The sequence below is a fragment of the Eublepharis macularius genome, chromosome 3, assembly GCF_028583425.1.
Source record: "Eublepharis macularius isolate TG4126 chromosome 3, MPM_Emac_v1.0, whole genome shotgun sequence".
Taxonomy (NCBI): Eukaryota; Metazoa; Chordata; class Lepidosauria; order Squamata; family Eublepharidae; genus Eublepharis; species Eublepharis macularius.
In genome coordinates, this window is record NC_072792.1 from 70,902,465 (window position 1) to 70,922,417 (window position 19,953).

General features: G+C 42.9%; 2 protein-coding genes across 3 annotated transcripts in view; both read right to left on the minus strand.

Annotated features, from left to right (window-relative positions):
- The window catches only part of SH3KBP1 (SH3 domain containing kinase binding protein 1), a 188,121-nt gene extending 178,390 nt beyond the window's left edge, over positions 1 to 9,731 (minus strand). For both annotated transcript variants that reach the window (XM_054973613.1, XM_054973612.1), the window contains exon 1: positions 9,235 to 9,731. In XM_054973613.1, the coding sequence (XP_054829588.1) occupies positions 9,235 to 9,238 (4 nt within the window). In that variant the 5' untranslated portion in view covers positions 9,239 to 9,731. The remainder of the gene's footprint in view (positions 1 to 9,234) is intronic.
- A 5,755-nt stretch (positions 9,732 to 15,486) lies between these two features.
- Positions 15,487 to 19,953, minus strand: part of BCLAF3 (BCLAF1 and THRAP3 family member 3) — a 52,242-nt gene continuing 47,775 nt past the window's right edge. Inside the window, exons 10-12 of the mRNA XM_054975091.1 lie at positions 18,800 to 18,892; positions 16,285 to 16,434; positions 15,487 to 15,886 (exon numbers count right to left, since the gene is read on the minus strand). Coding sequence (XP_054831066.1) covers positions 15,872 to 15,886; positions 16,285 to 16,434; positions 18,800 to 18,892 — 258 coding nt within the window. The 3' untranslated portion in view covers positions 15,487 to 15,871. The remainder of the gene's footprint in view (positions 15,887 to 16,284; positions 16,435 to 18,799; positions 18,893 to 19,953) is intronic.

A 19,953-nucleotide genomic window follows, 5' to 3' on the forward strand; every position in this document is an offset into this window, starting at 1 on the left:
AAGACTAGAAGACTAAGAGGTCCCAAAGGCCTCGATTATAAAATGGGAAAAAGTAAAAAGATAAAGGCCTGGATCAAGGTTTGTGGCAATGTCATCAGCTTTTAAAACTGTAAGCCAATTCACATAGCCCCCGTTATATGCCAACCAGAAGGCTGAGTGTATTTTTTATCAAAAACTAGATTTCTATGACTGCTGTTTAACCAGCTCGCTGTTCAGGAAATGATGAAACAGATAGCATCACCTACATGTCTGCATGAAAATATACCTTGTATGAATAGATGGTACTATAGAAAAAGGAAATGATGGGAAAAGTTAAATGAAGAATTATGGACTTCATTAAAAGAGCACTGTGACAGACTGCACTTAACAACAGGTTTCTGAAGTGCAGCAAAATCAGAGCTGGGAGAGGAAGTGTTAATCATTCCCTAGAATGGAGAGCTTGAGTGACAGGGTGCTCCTCTTTCTCTGATTGGTCAGTTAGAACCAGTCTGAAGGCAGTCAGTTGGTTTTGGACAGGATTTGGAGTCAGGGAGTCTGACAAGAAAAGTCAGACAAGCAACAAAGAAGACTTCCTTTGCTTTAACTGTAGTATTACTGTTCTAAGGAAGACTTATATCTAAGAATTCAAGGTCTAAGTGTCAGCATAAGCTGAAGTATGCTTCACACAGACACCAGAGAATTGGGAGTGTATTTTGGCAAGAGTGATTGGGTAGTGAGTGAGACTCCCTCTCAAGCCAAAAAGAAGAGGGGTTATATCTTCTGAGGAGAAGATTAATTCCCTGCCCAGTTTTGAAGGGGGGTTGGCTGCCAAGGACCCCGGGTCTGTTGTGGAGGGGAAATGGTTTTAGACTACTCAGGAGATAGAAATGCCCTCTAGTTTCAAGAAAGGAGTGAGTTAAGCGCACAAAGAAAGTGACTAACTCCAAAAAGACTGAACTGTCATAGGAAATTTCCTGAAGAAACATTCTGTTGTACCTAAATTACTAAGAAAAACACCTCTCACTGTTAAGAACCAGGAATATATGAAAATAAGCTTCAAGGATACTATTTTGCCTGTTACATGAAGTGTATTCTGTAATACCATCAAAATTTCCATTCCCTGACTACACTTACTCAATCAGTACCTGTTAAATAAAGTTGTTATTCTTTTTTAACGTTATTCAGTCTCTAGTGCCATTTCTAAGCACAAAAGGAAGAGGGGTCCTGCTTTTCCCCCATTGTTCTTAAGCTGGACTAAAAGCCAAAATTATATCTGCATGTCAGGATGGGACAAATAGACTTTCAAAACCACAAATATTAATATGCTACATGAAGCTGTTCAGTCAAAGCAGGGAAATTTAATTTTGGTGGGGAAATGTACCTTACAGTGGGGAGAGTGAAGAGGGGGGTTCGTCCTAACCACTGGGTACAGTTCCCTGAAGATAAGAACTATCAGAGGAATGTTTGTTCTTTTAATTATTTCATTTAATTATCTTTTCAGTTTTTCCAGCTTTAGTATTTAATATAAAATTATTGTCATCATCTCTGGGGAAACATACAACAGTTTTTCAAGTAATGATAGGAATGCTAGGTGTGATTCCAAAAAGACTAACTAAACATTTAGGTAATATCAGCATAGACAGGATAACAATTGAACAGTTGCAAACAGCTGCACTACTTGGAACATGCCACATACTAAGGCTGACTCCTAGACTCTTAGATAAAATCTGAGTTGGTGACAGACCTTCCCCTCCCCCCAAATCCAGCCATGCATCCACCAGAATGCTTGTTGACTTCATATTCTTTGTTTAAAAACTACCTAAATCACACAATCCCATCATGTTTTAGTAACAACCTCAAACAATTTTAAAGGCAACTTTCTATGATTCTTTTTTTGGAAAAACAACAGCCACTCCACTAAGCTAAGTTCGAAGCTTTCATCTCACATAAGAGCCACTTAAGTTTGAAGAAGGCTCCTTAGCGTGGAGAAAGTTTACCAGGAATCAGCAGCTTGGGGGTGGGAGGGGGAAATGGAATTAAAGTTAATGCAAGTAGTCTGTAAACTCAGAAGAGCATTTTAATCTTGAATATATAAATAGTTTAGTGTATTAGCAACAAAAGCATATAAAGGATTACCAGTGGCATTCTATGGGAACTTTGTGCAAAGTACTATACACACTCTTTCCTTAAGTTTTATAGTTTTCACTCTTGGAATGCTCCAACAGTACAGCAAACATATCTACACAAAAGTCAAACACAAATGTGTCACCAATCTACATTTCCACACTTGACCCATAAACAGACATATCTGGAAATCATCCAATAAAATTAAACTATAAAATAAGCAAAGTTCTTAAGAAAACTAAATGAATTTGGTTGTTCAGCAGCATGAAAACCATTGACTGTGGAGATCTACATTCCATTAACACTTTTCATGAATGCATTTTGCTCAAAGTTTCACAAATCACCATACCTGAAATCAGACAAGAACTTTCCCTTTTGACAGGGAAATCTGAGAATGGGAGGACTTGAGGTTTGTTTGTTTTTTCCCCATCCCTGGAAAATGGTTTCTCTCTCTTGGTTAAATCACTGAGGACTTTTTTGCCGAGCAGTGACTATTTGTAGAGAACACCTGCTTTTCTGATGTGTACGCCAATTGATGTGGAGGGTGGTTCTGCTTTGCAGCAGCTGATTTAATCCAGATTGCCATTAGGTCTCACTCTACTTCACAATGTTAAGAAAGCCCAAGCAGCTGTGAAAGCCAACATACGCAGATGTGGAAGAAGGGTAGGGAAATGAGCAAGATTTTTAACTTCCCAGGACCTTGAAGGTAAAATATTTTTTCCTATGACTCCCTAATGGACAAAAATCAGCACTATCAAGTTACCCAAGTGTTAAATTCTTATACCCAGTAGCGAAAGAACAACAGCACACCAGACTGCACACTAGACACAAACCAGAGTCGAGGGTTTATGCAATAAGAAGGGAATCGGTTCTACAGTGTAAATTTAGTTTTGGAAGAGAAAAGTTATGTAATGCACACAGAGAGGAACACTTAATGTGTTCAAGAGAAAAAAATACACAACCAGACTGAAACAATGGTGCCCACTGCCCACAATCAATACCAATCAGAAGATGCAAACACAGGATTTACATTAATGATTTTGCCTGTATCCTAACTTCACATTTTCTATTATGCTCAGGGTTTTTTTCCACTTGGTGTGGGTTTTCATGCTTAGTTTCCCCCTAAGATCTCCTTAAAGCTACTTATTATTCTCTCCCCCCACCCCCATTTCTTCTTTCCTCTTTATATTTGGCAGTATTAATCAGTGGCAAAGCTATTTAAAGTTTGATTATACAGTAAAGCTGCTAGCAGTGATAACAAATCTTATTTCTGTACTTGAAATGATAAAGGAAGGATTGTTTATATTGGGTAAAAATACGATCACATTTTCTTTACAAAAAGGAAGTGAAACTAAACTTTGAACATTTCAAACTCACAGATTCTTCAATCTCAAATGATAACAAAGAGCAACCATTTTGTTTAGCTGCATGAACTGAGTTACCAGGAGGAGTCAAAGATTAGGGGATGAAAAAGAGTAACTCCAAGGCCAGCTCTGGATAAGTTCATGCATGTGAGTTGAGGAACTTTATCAAGTGATCACTTCCCTGCAGGTCTGAACTGGCACTTTCCTCCCTTGCCACACACGTGTAAGACAGTAACGCTGGATCAGACCAGTGATCAAGTCCAGAATTCAGTCTCACACAGTAGCAAAAAAGATGCCTCCAGAAGGGCTATAAACAGAGCATGGAGGCCAAAGCCTTCCTTGTTGCTGCTGCCCAGCACTTCCTTTGACCACAGAGATCTCATTTAATCATCATGGGTAACAGCCACTGATATATGTTTGGACAGAGAAAAGAAACTAGTCCAAGAACCACAGGGTTCCCTTATTGATTTTTCAAGGTAGTTGATGGTAACATTGCACATCTTTTGTACACCGACAGTGCCATGCTCCATTCTTATCAGGATGGGATGGGTGAGGTCCAATAAACTAAAGCTCAGTCCAGACAAGTTGGAGGTGCTGCTGTTAGTTTATGGAGAAGCTGCTTGAGGACTGCTGAGTTAGCCTGTCCTGGAGGGAGTTGCATTCTCCCTGAAGGAGCAGGTTCACAGCTTGGGAGCACTGCTGGATCCTGGCATACAAAGTTACTTCCATGGCACATCGCAATTTTTATCATCTATGGCTGATATGCCAGCTATGGCTCTTTCTCAAACAGTATGATCTATATTGAGATTCTACCTAGGTTAGATCACTGTAATATGTTTTACAAAGGCTGCATAGTCCATCCCACTAGTTAAGATCTGCCTCATAAGCCCTGCTCTCTGATGCCTTCAGAGATGTGGCAGATACATGAGCAGTGGTGGTGGTGGTGGAAGGTGCCATCAAGTTATAGATGACTTATGGTGACCCCTTCTGGGGTTTTCAAGACAAGAGATTTGTCATTGGCTGCCTCGGCTTAGCTCCCCTGGTCTTTCTTGGAACTCTCCCATCCAAATACTAACCAAGGCCGACCATGCTTAGATTCCAAGATCTGGTGAGATCAGGCTTGCCTGGGCTATCCAGGTCAGCATAGGTAAACACAGACAGCTGTGGCACTGCCCGTGGAATGCTCTTCCCCTTTGAGGCTGGAGCCTACACTAATAACTAAAATATTTCTTTTTACCCAGGCTTTTAATTAATGGTGTTGATTGGTAATTTTTATAGTCTTGATTTTAGCATGAGAATTTAAAGTATCCAACATTTTATGTTGGTTGTATGCTCTGGATGAGTTGTTAATGCTGAGTTTTAACTATTCATAAAAGTTAACATTTTTATTATAATAAGCTACCACAGGGAGGTCCCTGGAAAGACAGCATGGAAATTCAATCAATCAATCAATCAATAAAATATTGTAATACTACTACTCAGTTTTTATATAATTGCACTTTACACACATCATCATCTTATAATGCTTATAGCAGCCCTGTCAGGTAGGCCAGTATTATTATCCTCATATTAGAGATGGAGAATGAAGGCAGAAGAATAATGTTCTTTCTAAGGCCACTTAGTAAGCTTGTGGTTATGAGATTTGAAATAGCAACCTTCAAGATCAAAACTCTTGGCCACTATCTACCCACCCAAGAACACACTTTAAATTACCCACTGCAAATGATATACTTTTACATATATTTTCCTCAGTCCATAATTCAGAAAACTCTTCATGGTCCTTCCATCAGTCTATTGTATATCAAGATTCCCAGAAAACTATGTAAAAATCTTTCCTGCTCATCAGCCACAATGAGATGATGGTCCCAAGAGGGAACCAGTGTGGGGCTGTGGCAGAAGTTACATATCCTGTACAACAGCATAAACAAAACTAAATTGTGCAATGTGGATAGGATATTGCCTCTACATGCAACCCTGTATACATTAAGCATGAAACAAAATCCTCATTAATGACAGTAAAGGAGATGCTGTAGAATAATGGGCAAGATAAGGGACTCTGAGATGTTAACCCACACAAACAATGGTAATTATATTTTATTACACAAATGACTCTTGCACTAAGTACACAAAAATGGAATACTAACTGTGACAGGGCACAGCATAAAATATGAACTACGTAAGCTGCTTGAGAGTTGGGTCTGAGAGTGTTTCACGAAAAACAAGCGGTGTGAACAAACATTCAACCATTAACTGGACAAGCTGCAAGTTTTGAACACATAATGAAGGCTTCCTTCACATAAATTTAGCTTAGTTTATTCAACTTTTAGCCTGTCCTCCCCGCAAGCAGGCTCAGAGTGGGGTACAACAATAATAAAATGTACACTACAGGACAATAAATAGCAAACAATAAAGCAATATAAATATGCAATGGCATAATCTAAAATACCTAAATAAACAGTAACAGCCACTTGAACAGCGGCCCCTAAACACATCCAGATAGAGGCAGCTATAGATGACAAGACAGATAAGGAATGGCTGCATAAATCCACCAGAAGATCAGGGTGGGGAAAGCAAGCAGAAGAGGCCAAGAAGATGAACTTCCATTGCCTCAACCATCAGCCTGGCGGAACATCTTCATTTTACAGGCCCCATGGAACTGCAATAGATCCCTCAGGGCCCAAATCTCAACTGGGAGACTGTTCCACCAGGCTGACGCCAGGGCTGAAAAAGCCCTGGCTCTGGTTGAAGCTAGGTGAACATCCTTAGGGCTGGAAACTACCAGAAGATGTTGATCAGAGGAATGCAAGCCAGTTTGGTGTAGTGGTTAAGAGCACGGGATCCTAATCTGGAGAATTGGGTTTGATTCCCCACTCCTCCAATTTAAGCCAGTTGGGTGACCTTGGGCTAGTCACAGTTCTTTGGAGCTCTCTCAGCCCCACCCACCTCATAGGGTGATTATTGTTGTGGGGATAATAATGGCATGCTTTGTGAACCACTCTGAGTGGGCATTAAGTTGTCCTGAAGGGCGGTATATAAATCATTGTTGTTGTTATTATTAGTATTATTATTATGAAGGTCCTCTGAGGGACATATAAGCAGACAGAGTCCTGCAGATATGTTGGTCCCTGTCCACTTAGGGCTTTAAACATCAAAACCAGTATCTTGAATTTGAGCCAGAATTCAACAGGAAGCCAGTGCAGCTAGCACAGCACCTGATGTATTTCCAGGTCAGCCTCAAGGGCAGCCCTGCATAGAGCAGTTGCAGTAGTCCAACCTGGGGGTGACCGTCGCATGGATCACTGTAGCTTAGTCATGGGAAGAGAGGTAGGGGCAAGCTACCTAGCCTGGCAAAGATGGGAAAACGCAGATTGAGCAACCACTGTGGCCTGGGCTTCTATAGAAGTGAGGAGTCCAGAGTCACGCCCAGACTCCTCACCAATGCTCCATCAAGCATAACATCTTTAGATACCAAATACATGTAATCTCCTAGTAATCTGACTCAGATATGGGTAATATTAATTACTCTCTACAGTCTCAGTATGTCAAGCATCAGCATGTCCAGCAAAGTTTTCCTCTCTCCAACTATATGGATGAACCTAACATTTGAACTTTGATTCTAAGGATGATATAGTTAGCTGACAATACTTATAGACATCATAGCATGTTGACTCAGCTCTGTTCAGTGGGGCTGACTGCCAAAGTAAGCATGTACAGGATCGCAACTTTGTATTACCACATTTCCGAACAAATCTGACAACTAATCTGAAGCCAATACATTTTTTGAGGGAAATCTTCTGAACATCCTTATCCAAATCAGCATAGAATGATAAAGGCACACAAATGAATCTGAAGAATTAAGATTTCCTAAATACTAATATATTTATGCATTGCATAAATTTGCTCATTTTATATATGACAGGTAACAAATACTGTATCCAAGTGCAACAGAGTCACACACACTCAACATGCAACATAATAACCAAAATGACATTCACCCTTAAAATACTGGAACAAAAGCAATAATAAATGGGAATTTAACACCTTTCTAAAAATGTACCCTGAGTTGAGCAAGTTTATTCAGGACAATGCTTCTGAATTCAATGCAAACATACAAAAAGAGTTTCATTTTGTTTACAGGAGCCACTGAAGCTTAGTAGAAAACTGGTGTTCCTAAGTCATGTGATACAAGCAGTTGGAAATCCCTTCCTAAGTAATTGACCAGCTCAAAGAGAGTTTTCAGCTACAAACAACAAATTACTGAGTCCCTCCACCTGGCAAAAAAAATATCTCAATCATTGGGAATTGTATACATTTGACTTGAACATACTTTTTAAAAGTTGGGTACAGGAAGCTTTCCAAAATAAGAAGTTCTCATTTTACACTTTTCACCCAGTTATTATTTACAGTAAATGTATTTAACTAGAACATTCTCTATGTTAGAATGGCTACAGTAAAAGAGACAAATGCCTCACCATCCAAACTGTTTGACACACAGAAAACACTGTTTTTATTAAAAACACATGGCGAATGAATGAATGTAGTCCTTCTTCCGGGCAAGAACAGGCTGCTTGCCCATGTGCTGGCTCTTCAGATGGCCTAGTGCCTGGCACTGCCGCCTCTCCTTTCTCAGACAGTGATATAAAAGGATGATTCATGCCTTAAATATTGCAGGCACAGATGAAGTTACTTGCAAACCTTTTAAGGGCTCTACCTTCAAATACCTCCAGACGTTAGTAGGCAATAAAATCCCCACCACGTTATCTTTTTGCAGCTTTCCTTTCCGCGGATACACTGGAAAGCGGACATGAAGCTTAAAAACAAAACCAGGGCCATTCCGGATCACTGAAGCTCAGTGGCCCCAGCCGTATTCCTAAAATAAGGGGCCGGTAACCCCAGGCTGCCCATTCTCGACGGCTGCTGCCAAGAGCGAGGAGGCTGGCCGGCCGCAGCCCCTTCCAACGCCGCCCCCCTTCCTCCCGCGGCGCAGCTTCTGCTGGTGTCCCGCAACGCGGAGCCAGAGGGCTACAGCAAGAGCCTCGGATTGCTCGTTGAGCAACTGACAGCGGCTGCGGAAAAGGGGCGCGGCGCAAACGAGCCCGCCGGGGTCGCCTCTGGCTTGCAAGCCCCCGACGCCCACATGTCAAACGCACAGCAGGCCCCTCCCCGAGCCCCTGCCGCGCGCAGAGGGCCGAGGGCTCCCGCAGCCTTTTCGCGGGCTCTGGCACACACGCAGCTGCGTCGACAGGGAACGGGCGGCGGATACCGCGGGTTACTCTCCCCCCTCCGCCCATCTTCATCGGAGCCCACCCCCACATTACAGCACTTACACTGCGTTGTGCAGCGGCGACAGCCGAGAAGGGCGGCGTGTGCGTGGGCCTCGTTAAGCGTGAAAAGATGTCGAGTTCGGCCTCCGTTCTTCCACTGAAACCTTTCCCATTCCTAGCCGCCCTTCCGGCCAGGCAATCATAAAAGCCACCCAGGAAAGCGAAGCGGCAGGATGGAATCGGGTGACGAAAGGAGGCTTGCCCTCCCGGTTCGCCAACCGAGCCCAAGCATCCTGTCGCGGCCCACGAGACTGCCCGTGGGCTTGGCACGCTTGGCGAAAGGCGCAGCGGGCGCCTGGCCCGCTACGGAAATCTCCGGGCTCCAGCCGGGACTCGTGCGTGGCTGGGCTGAACAGTCACCTCGCAGCAGTCTCGTTCTGCTAAAAAGAAGAAGGAAGAGAGAAGGAGCGCCCACTCCCAGCCCCGCTGCCCTCCGCACTCACCCATTTAGGTCGCGCTCGGGCTCCGCCAAGCAGGCTGAACGCTTGAGACGGCTGCAGCTTCGGGTGGCAGAAAGAGGGGCAAACGGGGGCCACGGAGACGCGTCGATTCCGGAAAGCTTCCCTCGGCTCAGAGTCGCAGCAGCAGCGCCGTCTCCGCTTCCACTCTGCTAATCAGTTCCCATTGCATTAGCAGCAGCAGGGCTGCATTTTCTTTCCTGCTCTTAACCTCCCCCTCTTGCAAAAAAATAAAAAGGGAAGGTGGGGGATAGCAACAACGCGCCAGCAGCAATTCGGAAGGCTGAGAGAGGAGCAGAGGGACAGGAAAGCGGATTTCTGCCGTCTCTACCAAGGTCCCCTGCCGCCGCCAGGGAGAGAGCCGGGGCAGGAGAGGGTGTCTGCGAAGGAATGGCTGGCGGAGAGGATGGGAGTCGCCCCTTCGCGGGACGCCTCGCGCACCGAGGCAGCACAGCAACCGCTACAGCAAGGCTGCCTCCAGCCGCTCTCCGCCGCTGCCCAATTGAACGGCTCGCAGAGGGAAGTGTCGCGAGAACGCGCCACGGTGGCCTCGCCGCACCGCCCCCGGGCGCTCAGCAGTGGCTTGGCGAGCGCCTTGCCTGCCGGAGGGGCTCCCTGCTGCGGGTTCTGCTTGTGGACGGCGAGGGGAAAAGGAGAGCTGGGCGAGCTTTGAGGAACAGGCGGAGAACCTAGGCCCAAAGGGCCGTTTGGTGTAAGCCGCGAGAAGGCTTGCGGGCGGCTAACGCGCCCCTGCGCAAAATGATGAAAGCGCGCCCTCTTCCGTGTGAAACTGGGGGGGGGGGTTGCTGCTGTCGGGTGTGAAGTGCCTCTGGACCGGGAAAGTTCAGCTGCACAGCCGCCTGACAAAGGAAGTAGCTGTGGGGAGACACCTATCCCCGCCCCCCTCCCGGCTTCAACGCATCCCACTCAGGCGCCTTCCGACACTTGGCACAGCACATGCTTCGCTCGCCACACCCACCAAACCAGTGGGTACCCACGCTGCCGTAGAGAGTCTTCGAAGCGCCCGCTGCAACCCCGCCAACGAACGGCGGTGCTGGGAAATGCATTCATGCACCAGCCCCCCCTCCCCCCAACTTAGAAAACTTAAGAGCAGGAGCGCGGCAGGTAGGCTTGGCGGCTGCAGCGCGTTTTAAACATTTACACGGAGGGCACACTTCCTGACGCTTTACACAAACAGGATTGCGGCACCTGTTGCAGAGATTTAAATAGGAAGAACATGACTAATATTTAAAAATCTGTTTTTGGTATCCTCAGCATAAATTCCATAAGCATGCTGTGTTTCAAAGGCCTCTTTTAGCCTAAGTGGCACGCTATATACGACAAATATACCAGTTGATTGGGAAAGGTTGGTCAGCCTTGTTCTACTCGGCTTCTCATAGACTGACTTTAAGAGGGGGGGGGGGGCGTTTCTTGCAGCGTGTAGCCGCCGCCGAGAGGAAAGAAGCCCTGCGGCTGCTAATGGCTGGAGGGCCTCTTCCCTTCTAGGCCAGGCTTAGCGACCTGTGGTTTCCCTCGTCGTTACTCAAGTGCCTGTTACAGCAGGAGACATGGATCGAAAGGAGTCTGAAGGGAGAAAATGAAATGCGTCGGTCATACTAAGCTCTCTCTCTTAGTGTCAGCATGCCCTCTAGAGGATATCAACGTACATTGTACTCCCAACAAGAATGCAGAGAGGTCCAGAGCTAAAAAAGCTGAACTGCCTCTGAGCCAACTAAGCTGTATTTCCTTTGTCCTACAGCAGTCAACAGGAGATACTTTGGGGAAAGGGACTTCTACGGATTGTTTGAGCAAAGTTCACTTCTGGGGCTCCATTTCCTAAGGCAGGGAACAAATTCCCCTCCCATCCATGCATCAACTGCTTTCTGATGTGCCCCTTTACTTTCTTCTATAGATAGGAATGGATTAGAGAATTCAATTTTCAAAATAAATTTGTATTTACACAGGCACAGCTGCCATAGTTACTCCTGTTAACTTTAAATATAGTTATCCCTGAAAATAACATTTCTACTATACTAAATTGTCTCTGAATCACAAAAATACTTTCAAGTCACAGCAGCACAGTAACTATCACATTTCACACTGATAACATATATTTATAACTTTAGTCATCACAGTGTATATAATTTAAACACAATTTTTTCATTTTAATCATATCAAGCTATTAAAAAGCAAGTCCTGTGACAGCAGAGCTATTCACAGCACTCATCACACACAAATGTGCGTAAAGAACTATTTAGAATAAGAAACAGCCATGGACGATGAGCTGGGAAGTAATTCTGCTCACATTGTTAAATTCTACTAAAAGCTGTATCTTATTCTTATGATAGTGTTCTTGGACAGTGGCTCTCTGCTGGTACTCACTGTTGCACTATGGGTTACATTTTAGATGGTTCAAGTTAGCTAAACGTTAGCTGGAATGTGAATCTAGATACTAAGCCCAACTGCAGCTTTGTTACAAAAAAAAGAAAAACTGATGAGTGACCATTTTTTATGAAAGGCTATGAAAGGGCCGCGATGAAAAAAAAGATTGTTACGGATAAAGTAGGAATGCTGGGACTAAGATCAAGATAATTTGTATTATGGTATTCCCCATTACTATGTTAAAATGTGAAAGTTGGACGGTGAAGAAAGCCGACAAAGAAAACTGACTCATCCAAAATGTGGTTTTGGAGAAAACAAGTGGGTTCTTGATGAAATCACTCCTGAATTCTCCCTAGAAATTAAAATGATGAAAACAAGGCTATCATACTTTCTCTACATCATAAGAAGACAAGATTCACTAGAAAAGAGAATAATGCTAGAAAAAATGGAAGGCAGTAGGAAAAAAGGAAGACCCAACAGGAGATGAATTGACCCAGTAAAGGAAATCATGGCCTTAAGTTTGCAAGACCTGAGCAAGGTTGTCAATGATAGGACTTGAATGTTGTGAATACAGTTCCAGAAAACTTGCTTATCTGAGCTTGTTCTCTCTGCTGAAAGGAGCTACTGGCATGGAAAAAGCCCCCTCTCCCCACACTTCTTTAATTTAAACCTCTCTGTTCCCAGAATCTGCTGTTCAATCTTTCTTGAATTCTACCCATTTGGAAACCCATATAACTATGCTGGAGTTCACAGTAGTTCGCCCATTCAAATCCTTCTCTTTTTCTATGTTCTGTGAATTAAAATTATCCTTTACTACGTAAGGTATAGGACGTTCCTCTAGTAAGTGTCTCCATATCAAGCCAAGTTTCTTCTCAAAATCACAGGTTCCAGAGAATGCCCATTTTCCAGATATGCCACATACACATACAGAAAGTAGTTTCAAGCAACTTATCTGTCAGTGCAGCCTCCCAGGTTATTCTAGATATTTTTAGGTCTCCTGTGATTTTTAAAACTCAAAAGCAACTGTCATGATCTGGCTGTGCCAGGAAGGTCTAGCAAGGCCTCAGAAGCCTGTTAGCAGTGGGAGTAGGCCTGCCTACGATTCCCAGGAGCCCCTGAGCCGTTTTGGCGCTCTTTTTGGCCAATCAGAACACGGGGCTAGTGCTATATAAGTCTGGGAGGGAAAAAGCCTGGGTTTTTTCTCCCAGGGAGCAGGCCAGAGGAGGTTACTGCTAGGGGGAGAGGCCCTCATCTAGGTGGGGTGAGAAGACAGGCCTGGCAGACAGAGGGACAGTGAGTTCAGTCTCGCTAGGGCCTTCTATTTTGCTTTCACCCTTCTATTGTTGCTAACGCACCTTGCTTGCTTGCTTGCTTGTTTGTTTGATATTAACTGACCTTGTAAATAAATCCTTTTGTTTGTTGTTACTCTGCTGGGTCCTCACACCTGTTTATTGGCCAACCTACGGCGGTCAGAAGGGTTAGGAGGTTACTCTGGGCCTTCCCAAGGGACCCTATATCCCAGAGTGGTGGCAGCATAAGGTGGCTAACCCCACCTGAGGCATGGCAGCAACAGTTGAGGGAGAGGGAATTTAACCCTTTCCCCCATATTGCTCCCCCCCCACACACACATTTTTTAACGCACACAGATTTGGTATGTGTTAAACCAAAAAATTATATGGGGGAAAGGGGTTAGCAAGACACCTTCAATCACTATACCAATCAGATTCATCATCATCTCCATGAAGTTATTAAATTTTTAAAGCCATTGAAAATCTTTAATAAAGTATGTATATCATGTCTTTTCTTGGTGGCTCACAATTCCACAGTACAATAAAAAACACTAGCCCCTCCCCCAAGAAGACACCTGCAGACCCCGTTAAAAGCCCTAGCAAGTAAACCTGCTCTACAACGCCTCCTTCAAACATCTAAGAATGGTGCCCCCACCCTTACCTTCTCAAGTATCCTGTTTCACAATGTGGGAGCCACTACTACAAAATGCCAGAATGTAACAGATGCCAAGCAGTCAACCTCAAGTATGGGAACAGCCAGTAGGTAACAACCAAGAGGACTATAATTGGCACATGGAGTCAAATGGGAAGAGATATCAGTCCTAGGCCATGAATGGCTTTAAAGATTATATTCAGCACACTGAATTGAACTTGGAAACAAACTGGCAGCCAACAGAATTGTTTCAAAATAGGCAAGATGTGTTCCCACTGGCTAGCCCTTGATAATAATCAGACTGTCATTATCTCCAGCATTACCTCTATCTGGTCTGAATTCAGCTTTCTTTAACTACTCAACCACAGCTACAAGGCACTGGATCAGAACCAAGATAAATATACGTGAAGGCTTAGAGCATGAGATACAGCGCCGGTTGCCATCTGTACATTGATGACACCCAACCCCACCAGTGGCCTCATGTAAATATTGAAAAGCGTGCATGACAAAATGGAACCCTGAAGCACTTCGCAAGAGAGACCCCAACTTATTGATTCTGCTTTTCTGGTGGGAACTCTGTGTCCTGACAGAAAAGACCCAAACCACTGAAGGTCTACTCCTCCAAAGATCATCCACTCGCACAGCCAAAACAATCTTGGTTCTGCACCCAAGCCTAAATTTCAGACTGCACCTGGGGTAGCTAGTCTGGCTGCTTTGGGCAGCTACAGCTTTGCTCTCTTGGCTGGCTGCCAAGCATCCTCTGCTCCGAGCTTCAGGCAGCCTCAGCTGGTCCCTATTATTTCCTTCCTCCCTGTTTACAGGTTGGGGCGTGGCCCTATGCTGATTTTGCTGCCTTTCTTCCCTTGCTGGTAAGGTTGCTGTCTAGCTGGCTAATGGCTATCTCTTGTGCCTTCTTCCTCTGCCCTGGTCCCTTCCTGGCTGTCCTTACTAAGAGCCCCGTCAGGGCTCTTAGCCTCCCACTGGAGGGTGGGGCTAGCTGGCTTCCACCTACTCCTTCTGACCCTCTGGGGCTTGGGAGCTGCTCCACCCTCCTGTAGCTGGGGTGCCTCTTTCCCCCCTTCTATTGTTGATCCATGCTGGCCCAGAGTGTCAGTTGGGGTGGCTGGTAGTTATCCCCCAACTGTCTCCCACCCCCTCTTCCTGTTAAGTCCGGGGGCTGAGCCTCAGACTCCGAACAGATGTAACATATCTTCAAAGATTCCCCCCTTCTCACTTGAAACTCTACCACACAGTGGCCAGCACTGTTCCTATGAACTCCTCAAACATTTTAGGGAGAAACAGTAACCTGCCTTGTTGCAGAAAAGTGAGAATACAAATGTATCACACTGTAAGTTTTAAAATGCATATTAGTTTCTGTGATGCCTGTACAAATAAAGGTTTTTGACAAAAAGTCTGACCCTTATTCTTCAAAAAGCTTTTAAGAGAAAGGGGATACCATTTAGGCAATAAATGTAATATAGTTCAACTGGCTTATCTACTGACCAATCAAAAGGAAAATAGTCACATCAATTTGTAAAACCACACACATACAAAACCCTCTTTTAAAATATGGTCTCACTTGCATGCTGTGTATGCAACTCTTGATTAAAGTTCTTTGGTTGCCCAACTTGGTAAAACAGGAAGCATCACAATATTTCAATCATCTAATTTCTTTCAGTACAGTTAGAATCTAACTCCTTTGAAATATATGCAGTATGCTAACCACATTCCTTGAACATCGTATCTGAAAAAGTTGTAAGTTTATAGAATTTACAAAATCCATCTTTGCATTCAAAACTGCAAACAAAATTCTTAAAACAAATGAAACCATCCTTTTTAGAAGAGATGCAGAATCTCAGAATTCATTGCTTAAAGAATCACACGATAATTCTGTTGTCACAGAATATAGGCACTTTTTGTCGGTTTTTTATTACAGAAGCAATAAACTTTAAACATATAAACTTTTGTATATAACAGCTCAAATCCTAGTAATAAAACCATGCTTAGAGGGGAAAAAACATATTCAATAAATAAAGAATCCATTCAGGTTTTTTCTTCAGACTTGCCTGCAAGAGGATCTAAACGGAACCATCCTACAACGTTCAGCTGAATACTGTATTTGAAAGCCATTACTAAAATGGTAGAAAAATTCTGCAACATTCCACTACTGAAAAATAAAATCTTTATCAATAAAAGTATTAGTTCTGTTTTTCCATTTTAATTCATGACAGAGCTGTCAAAAGCAAATAGATGCAGCAATCATCATAATTGTCACAGATAGCTACTTCAGGATTGCAGTTTAGATTTCCATGCCCTATGAAAGGAAAGAAGAAAAGGTTACTATCACAATTTTTTTACCAAAAGGATTCTATAAGTTCATTTTTATTGTTTTAATTTTTTACTACTTTGGGGGGGGGGTTCCCAAGGTTTTGGGGGTTCCCTGAGATTTTTGAATAGCTTGTCAGGTAGCTTCTTCTGAACTGAGAGAACGCTAAAGTTGATCACATACGTTGTAGGAAACACACACTCTCTGGGCTTCTTGATGGGACTCACCAGTTAGTTCCTAGTGCTTTTTTCTTCAAGAGGGACCCAAAATGGCTTGTCATTCTCCTCTTTCATTTTATTCTTACAAGAATAATGTCCATCTTTGACATTTGGCAAGATCATTATAGTTATAAAAATAGTTTATCAAAACTAAAAAAATCACTTCACCTTTTCTTTCCTCAAATATACTCCTTTAAATTTGTTAGTGGTAAATCCTCTTGTTCCAGCATAACGTAGCCGCTGATATTTAGCCTGTATATATAAACCCTTTTGTACCAAATTTGATTTGAAGTAGGATCGACCGTCCATAAAATTGAACTGTGGAAGAGAAAAGAAACAGTCAAACAGCTTCCAGAACACTAACCAAACTGATTTGAATATGAGTTCAAGAATAAGTTCAAGAATTTTAAAGTATAAATACTTTGCTATACACATGTATCAATACTAACCGTACGAAAGGCACACTGGGGGGATATCTCTGTACCAGGAAAGAAAATTTCTCTCTACTGAAATCTTAATTATACAACCAATACATACAATGTATGTAAACAGTTTTAATATAAAGTGCTAACAGTGCAAAGTGCTCCTCGTAAATATAATAAATATAGTCAATACAAAAATATATATCCAATTATTCCATCATTGTAAACACATATCCATCAATCAATAAATAATCCAATTATTATATAACAACCAGAATCCAAATTTTACAAATGTTACAAACGTCAAGAGCCAAAGGCTTACATAAATGAAACGTACACTCCGTGTAACTCTATATATTGATGGCACAACTGTCCTCAATATACAAGGGTCGATTCTTTGATGGTATAAAAGTCTCCAGTGTCCACAACGGAAAACTCCTCAATCTGTAGTATACTGGCAATAAGTCTAAAGTTCTAAGGAGTGGCCACACCTACTCCCTGGGGAGCTGAGCGCGACTTGCCCGACAAAACGCTAGCCGTATTTGTTTTGCTGAAATCCCATTCTCAGGGGCAATGATATAAACAATCTGAGAACATCACAAGCACCTGGTCTGGTCAAAATGGATACAATGTGCCATCTATATATAGAGTTACACGGAATGTACATTTGATTTATGTAAGCTTTTGGCTCTTGACATTTGTGACATTTGTAAAATTTGGATTCTGGTTGTTTTATAATAATTGGATTATTTATTGATTGATGGATATGTGTTTACAATGATGGAATAATTGGATATATATTTTTGTATTGACTGTATTTATTAAATTTACTAGGAGCACTTTGCATTATTAGCACTTTATATTAAAACTGTTTACATACATTGTATTTATTGGTTGTATAATACACAAGTATCGAACATAACAGATTTTTTTCAAAGAACACCTTTCACAACACAATTTTAGGGCTACTTCACATATTATGCTATATCAGTATTTGCTGAACAACACTATTCATAACACAAATATTGCAGAAGCATGCTCCAGGAAGCCACATTTCGTTGCAATTAGGGGTGTGCGATTCAGGTTTCCAATTCCGGATAAATACCAAAATCAGACCCAATTTGTAAAGATTTGGGATTTCCAAACTGGGCCCAGCATGCAGGTCACTTCGGGAAGCTTTGTGGCACTTTCAAACTCCATGTCTGGCTCCAACTGACAGGCAGAGAGGAGGATCCCCTCGCCAGCCAACTGATGTTTAAAGGGCCCTTTCCATGCTGCTTGCAAGCAGCAGGGAATGAGCCCTTCCCACGTTTCAGCAGGCCAGTGGGGGGGGGATCACCCCCACCGGCAAGCTGAAGTTTAAAGGGCCCTTTCCGTGCTGCTTGCAAGCAGCAGAGAAAGGGCCCTTCCAGCTTCAGCTGGCTGGCGTGGGAGGATTCCCCCCCTCCACCAACCAGCTGAAGTTTAAAGAGCCCTTTCCATGCTTCAGCTGGCTGGTGGTGGGGATCCCCCTGCCGACCAGCTGAAGCACAGGAAGTCCCTCCACCACTTATTTCACCCGATGGAAGGGGGAGGAGGGAATCTATTCCTCCCCCTCCCATAAGTGGTGGGGCAGGAAGTTTCGGTGTGCTCCGAATCTTCATGGAGCATACCTAAGCAGAGCAATAAGCGGTTTCCGAAGTGGCTTGCCACTTGGGAAATTGCCTGTTTCTGATTCTTATTCCTGCTTCAGAAATTCTGAAGGAGGAAAACTGAATGTTTCTGTCCCAGCACACCCCTAGTTGTGACTACTTAGGACATATTTCTACAGTATATACAAGTGCAGCTGTCACACCATGTATTGCTTCGATGTACATATATGCTAAAAATTAATATGAACCTGTTTCTACTTTAATGAGCATGGAGACTATTGTGGACTGGATCCAAAAGTCAACAAGGGACACTGCAGTTGCAGAGCATATCTTTCCCATCTCTTATTTCTTACTACAGTTCTTACACTCCTACAAGGGGGCTCTTTAGGGTCAGAAAATGACATAGAGGAGGATGCAGAAACAACTGGCAAACATCTCTTAATAGCAAATGGCCTAATAATAATGACAAGACATAAGACTAATGGCATACGTTATGACTTTATAACAAGACTATTAAGTACACATCTCTGGATGCTTAGATACCTGGACCCCAACAAGCTGCTTACCAATTCTAATAAAAATAAGTGCATTCTTTTGCTCCATGAAAATTCAGAAAAGTTAAAGTCATACCTTAAAGGATCTCCTAGGTGTTTCAAGATGTTCAGAATCACATTCAAACTGATCATGGGTAGAGTCATCTTGTGTTTTCGCAGAGTAATAATTCTAAATTAAAAGAAAATTGTCTAAATTTACTAAAACATACATTTTACAGCTTTGTAAATTACATTATTAATTGGAATAGCAATTATAAAGTAACATACTATATTTTAGTTGAAAAGGCTTGTGGAGGGAAACAGTTAAGGTAATTAGAAACAGTCCAATTATAATGCACCATTCAAAGTGATGATAATGTTGATTTTAGCTTATGAGCAGTTACAATGAAATAGTATACTGTTTCAGAGTAGTCTGCCAACACAGAGTAATTTTAGATAACACACAGTTATTGCAGCAGTTGTAAATTTAATTTTAATTTAATTTAATTTATTATATTTATATTCCGCCCTCCCTGCTTTCGCAGGCTCAGGGCGATAAATTCTCAGGGAAGATAAATTCAAGTTTTCACAAACTAGGCCTACGACTATACCCTTTGGGCAGATGAATTAAACACACAATTCTCAAGGTAGATATAGTCAGGGATCATTTAGAGAAAAAAAAAGCTGGTGGAACTCATTAGCATAACTTATTAGCATATGCCAAACCCCTTGCCATCACTGGAAATGTGTCATTAGCATAACTGATTTGTGTATTCCACACCTCCTGACATCACCTATCCTGGCTGTTTTGGTCCCAATCCTGGCCATTCAGGGCCAAAATTGGGCCCAAAATGGCCAAAAGGGGCTGAAAATGTCCAAAAAGGGGCCCAAAATGGTCAGGATCGGGCCGCTGCTGAATGGGAGAGTGATCCACCACCCGTCAGAAGCCCGATCCGGGCCATTTTGGCCCCAGTCCAGGCTGAAATGGGCCCAAAATGGCCAAGAGTTAGGTGGGCAGGGCCACCTGTCATGTGACCTCTTTGGGGAACTGCCAGAACTGCGTTCCTGCGCATTCCCCCTCAAAATGAGCCCTGGATATAGTATCTTGACACTTGATTGCATTTTCCAACCCAGGAAACATTTGTGAGGCCCCTTAACTGAAGCATTTTCATAGACTTTCAAGACTGCCTATCCCCAGCTTTTAGATGCAAATAAATTTATTCTTTTCATCCCAAGGTTTTAGTATTATTT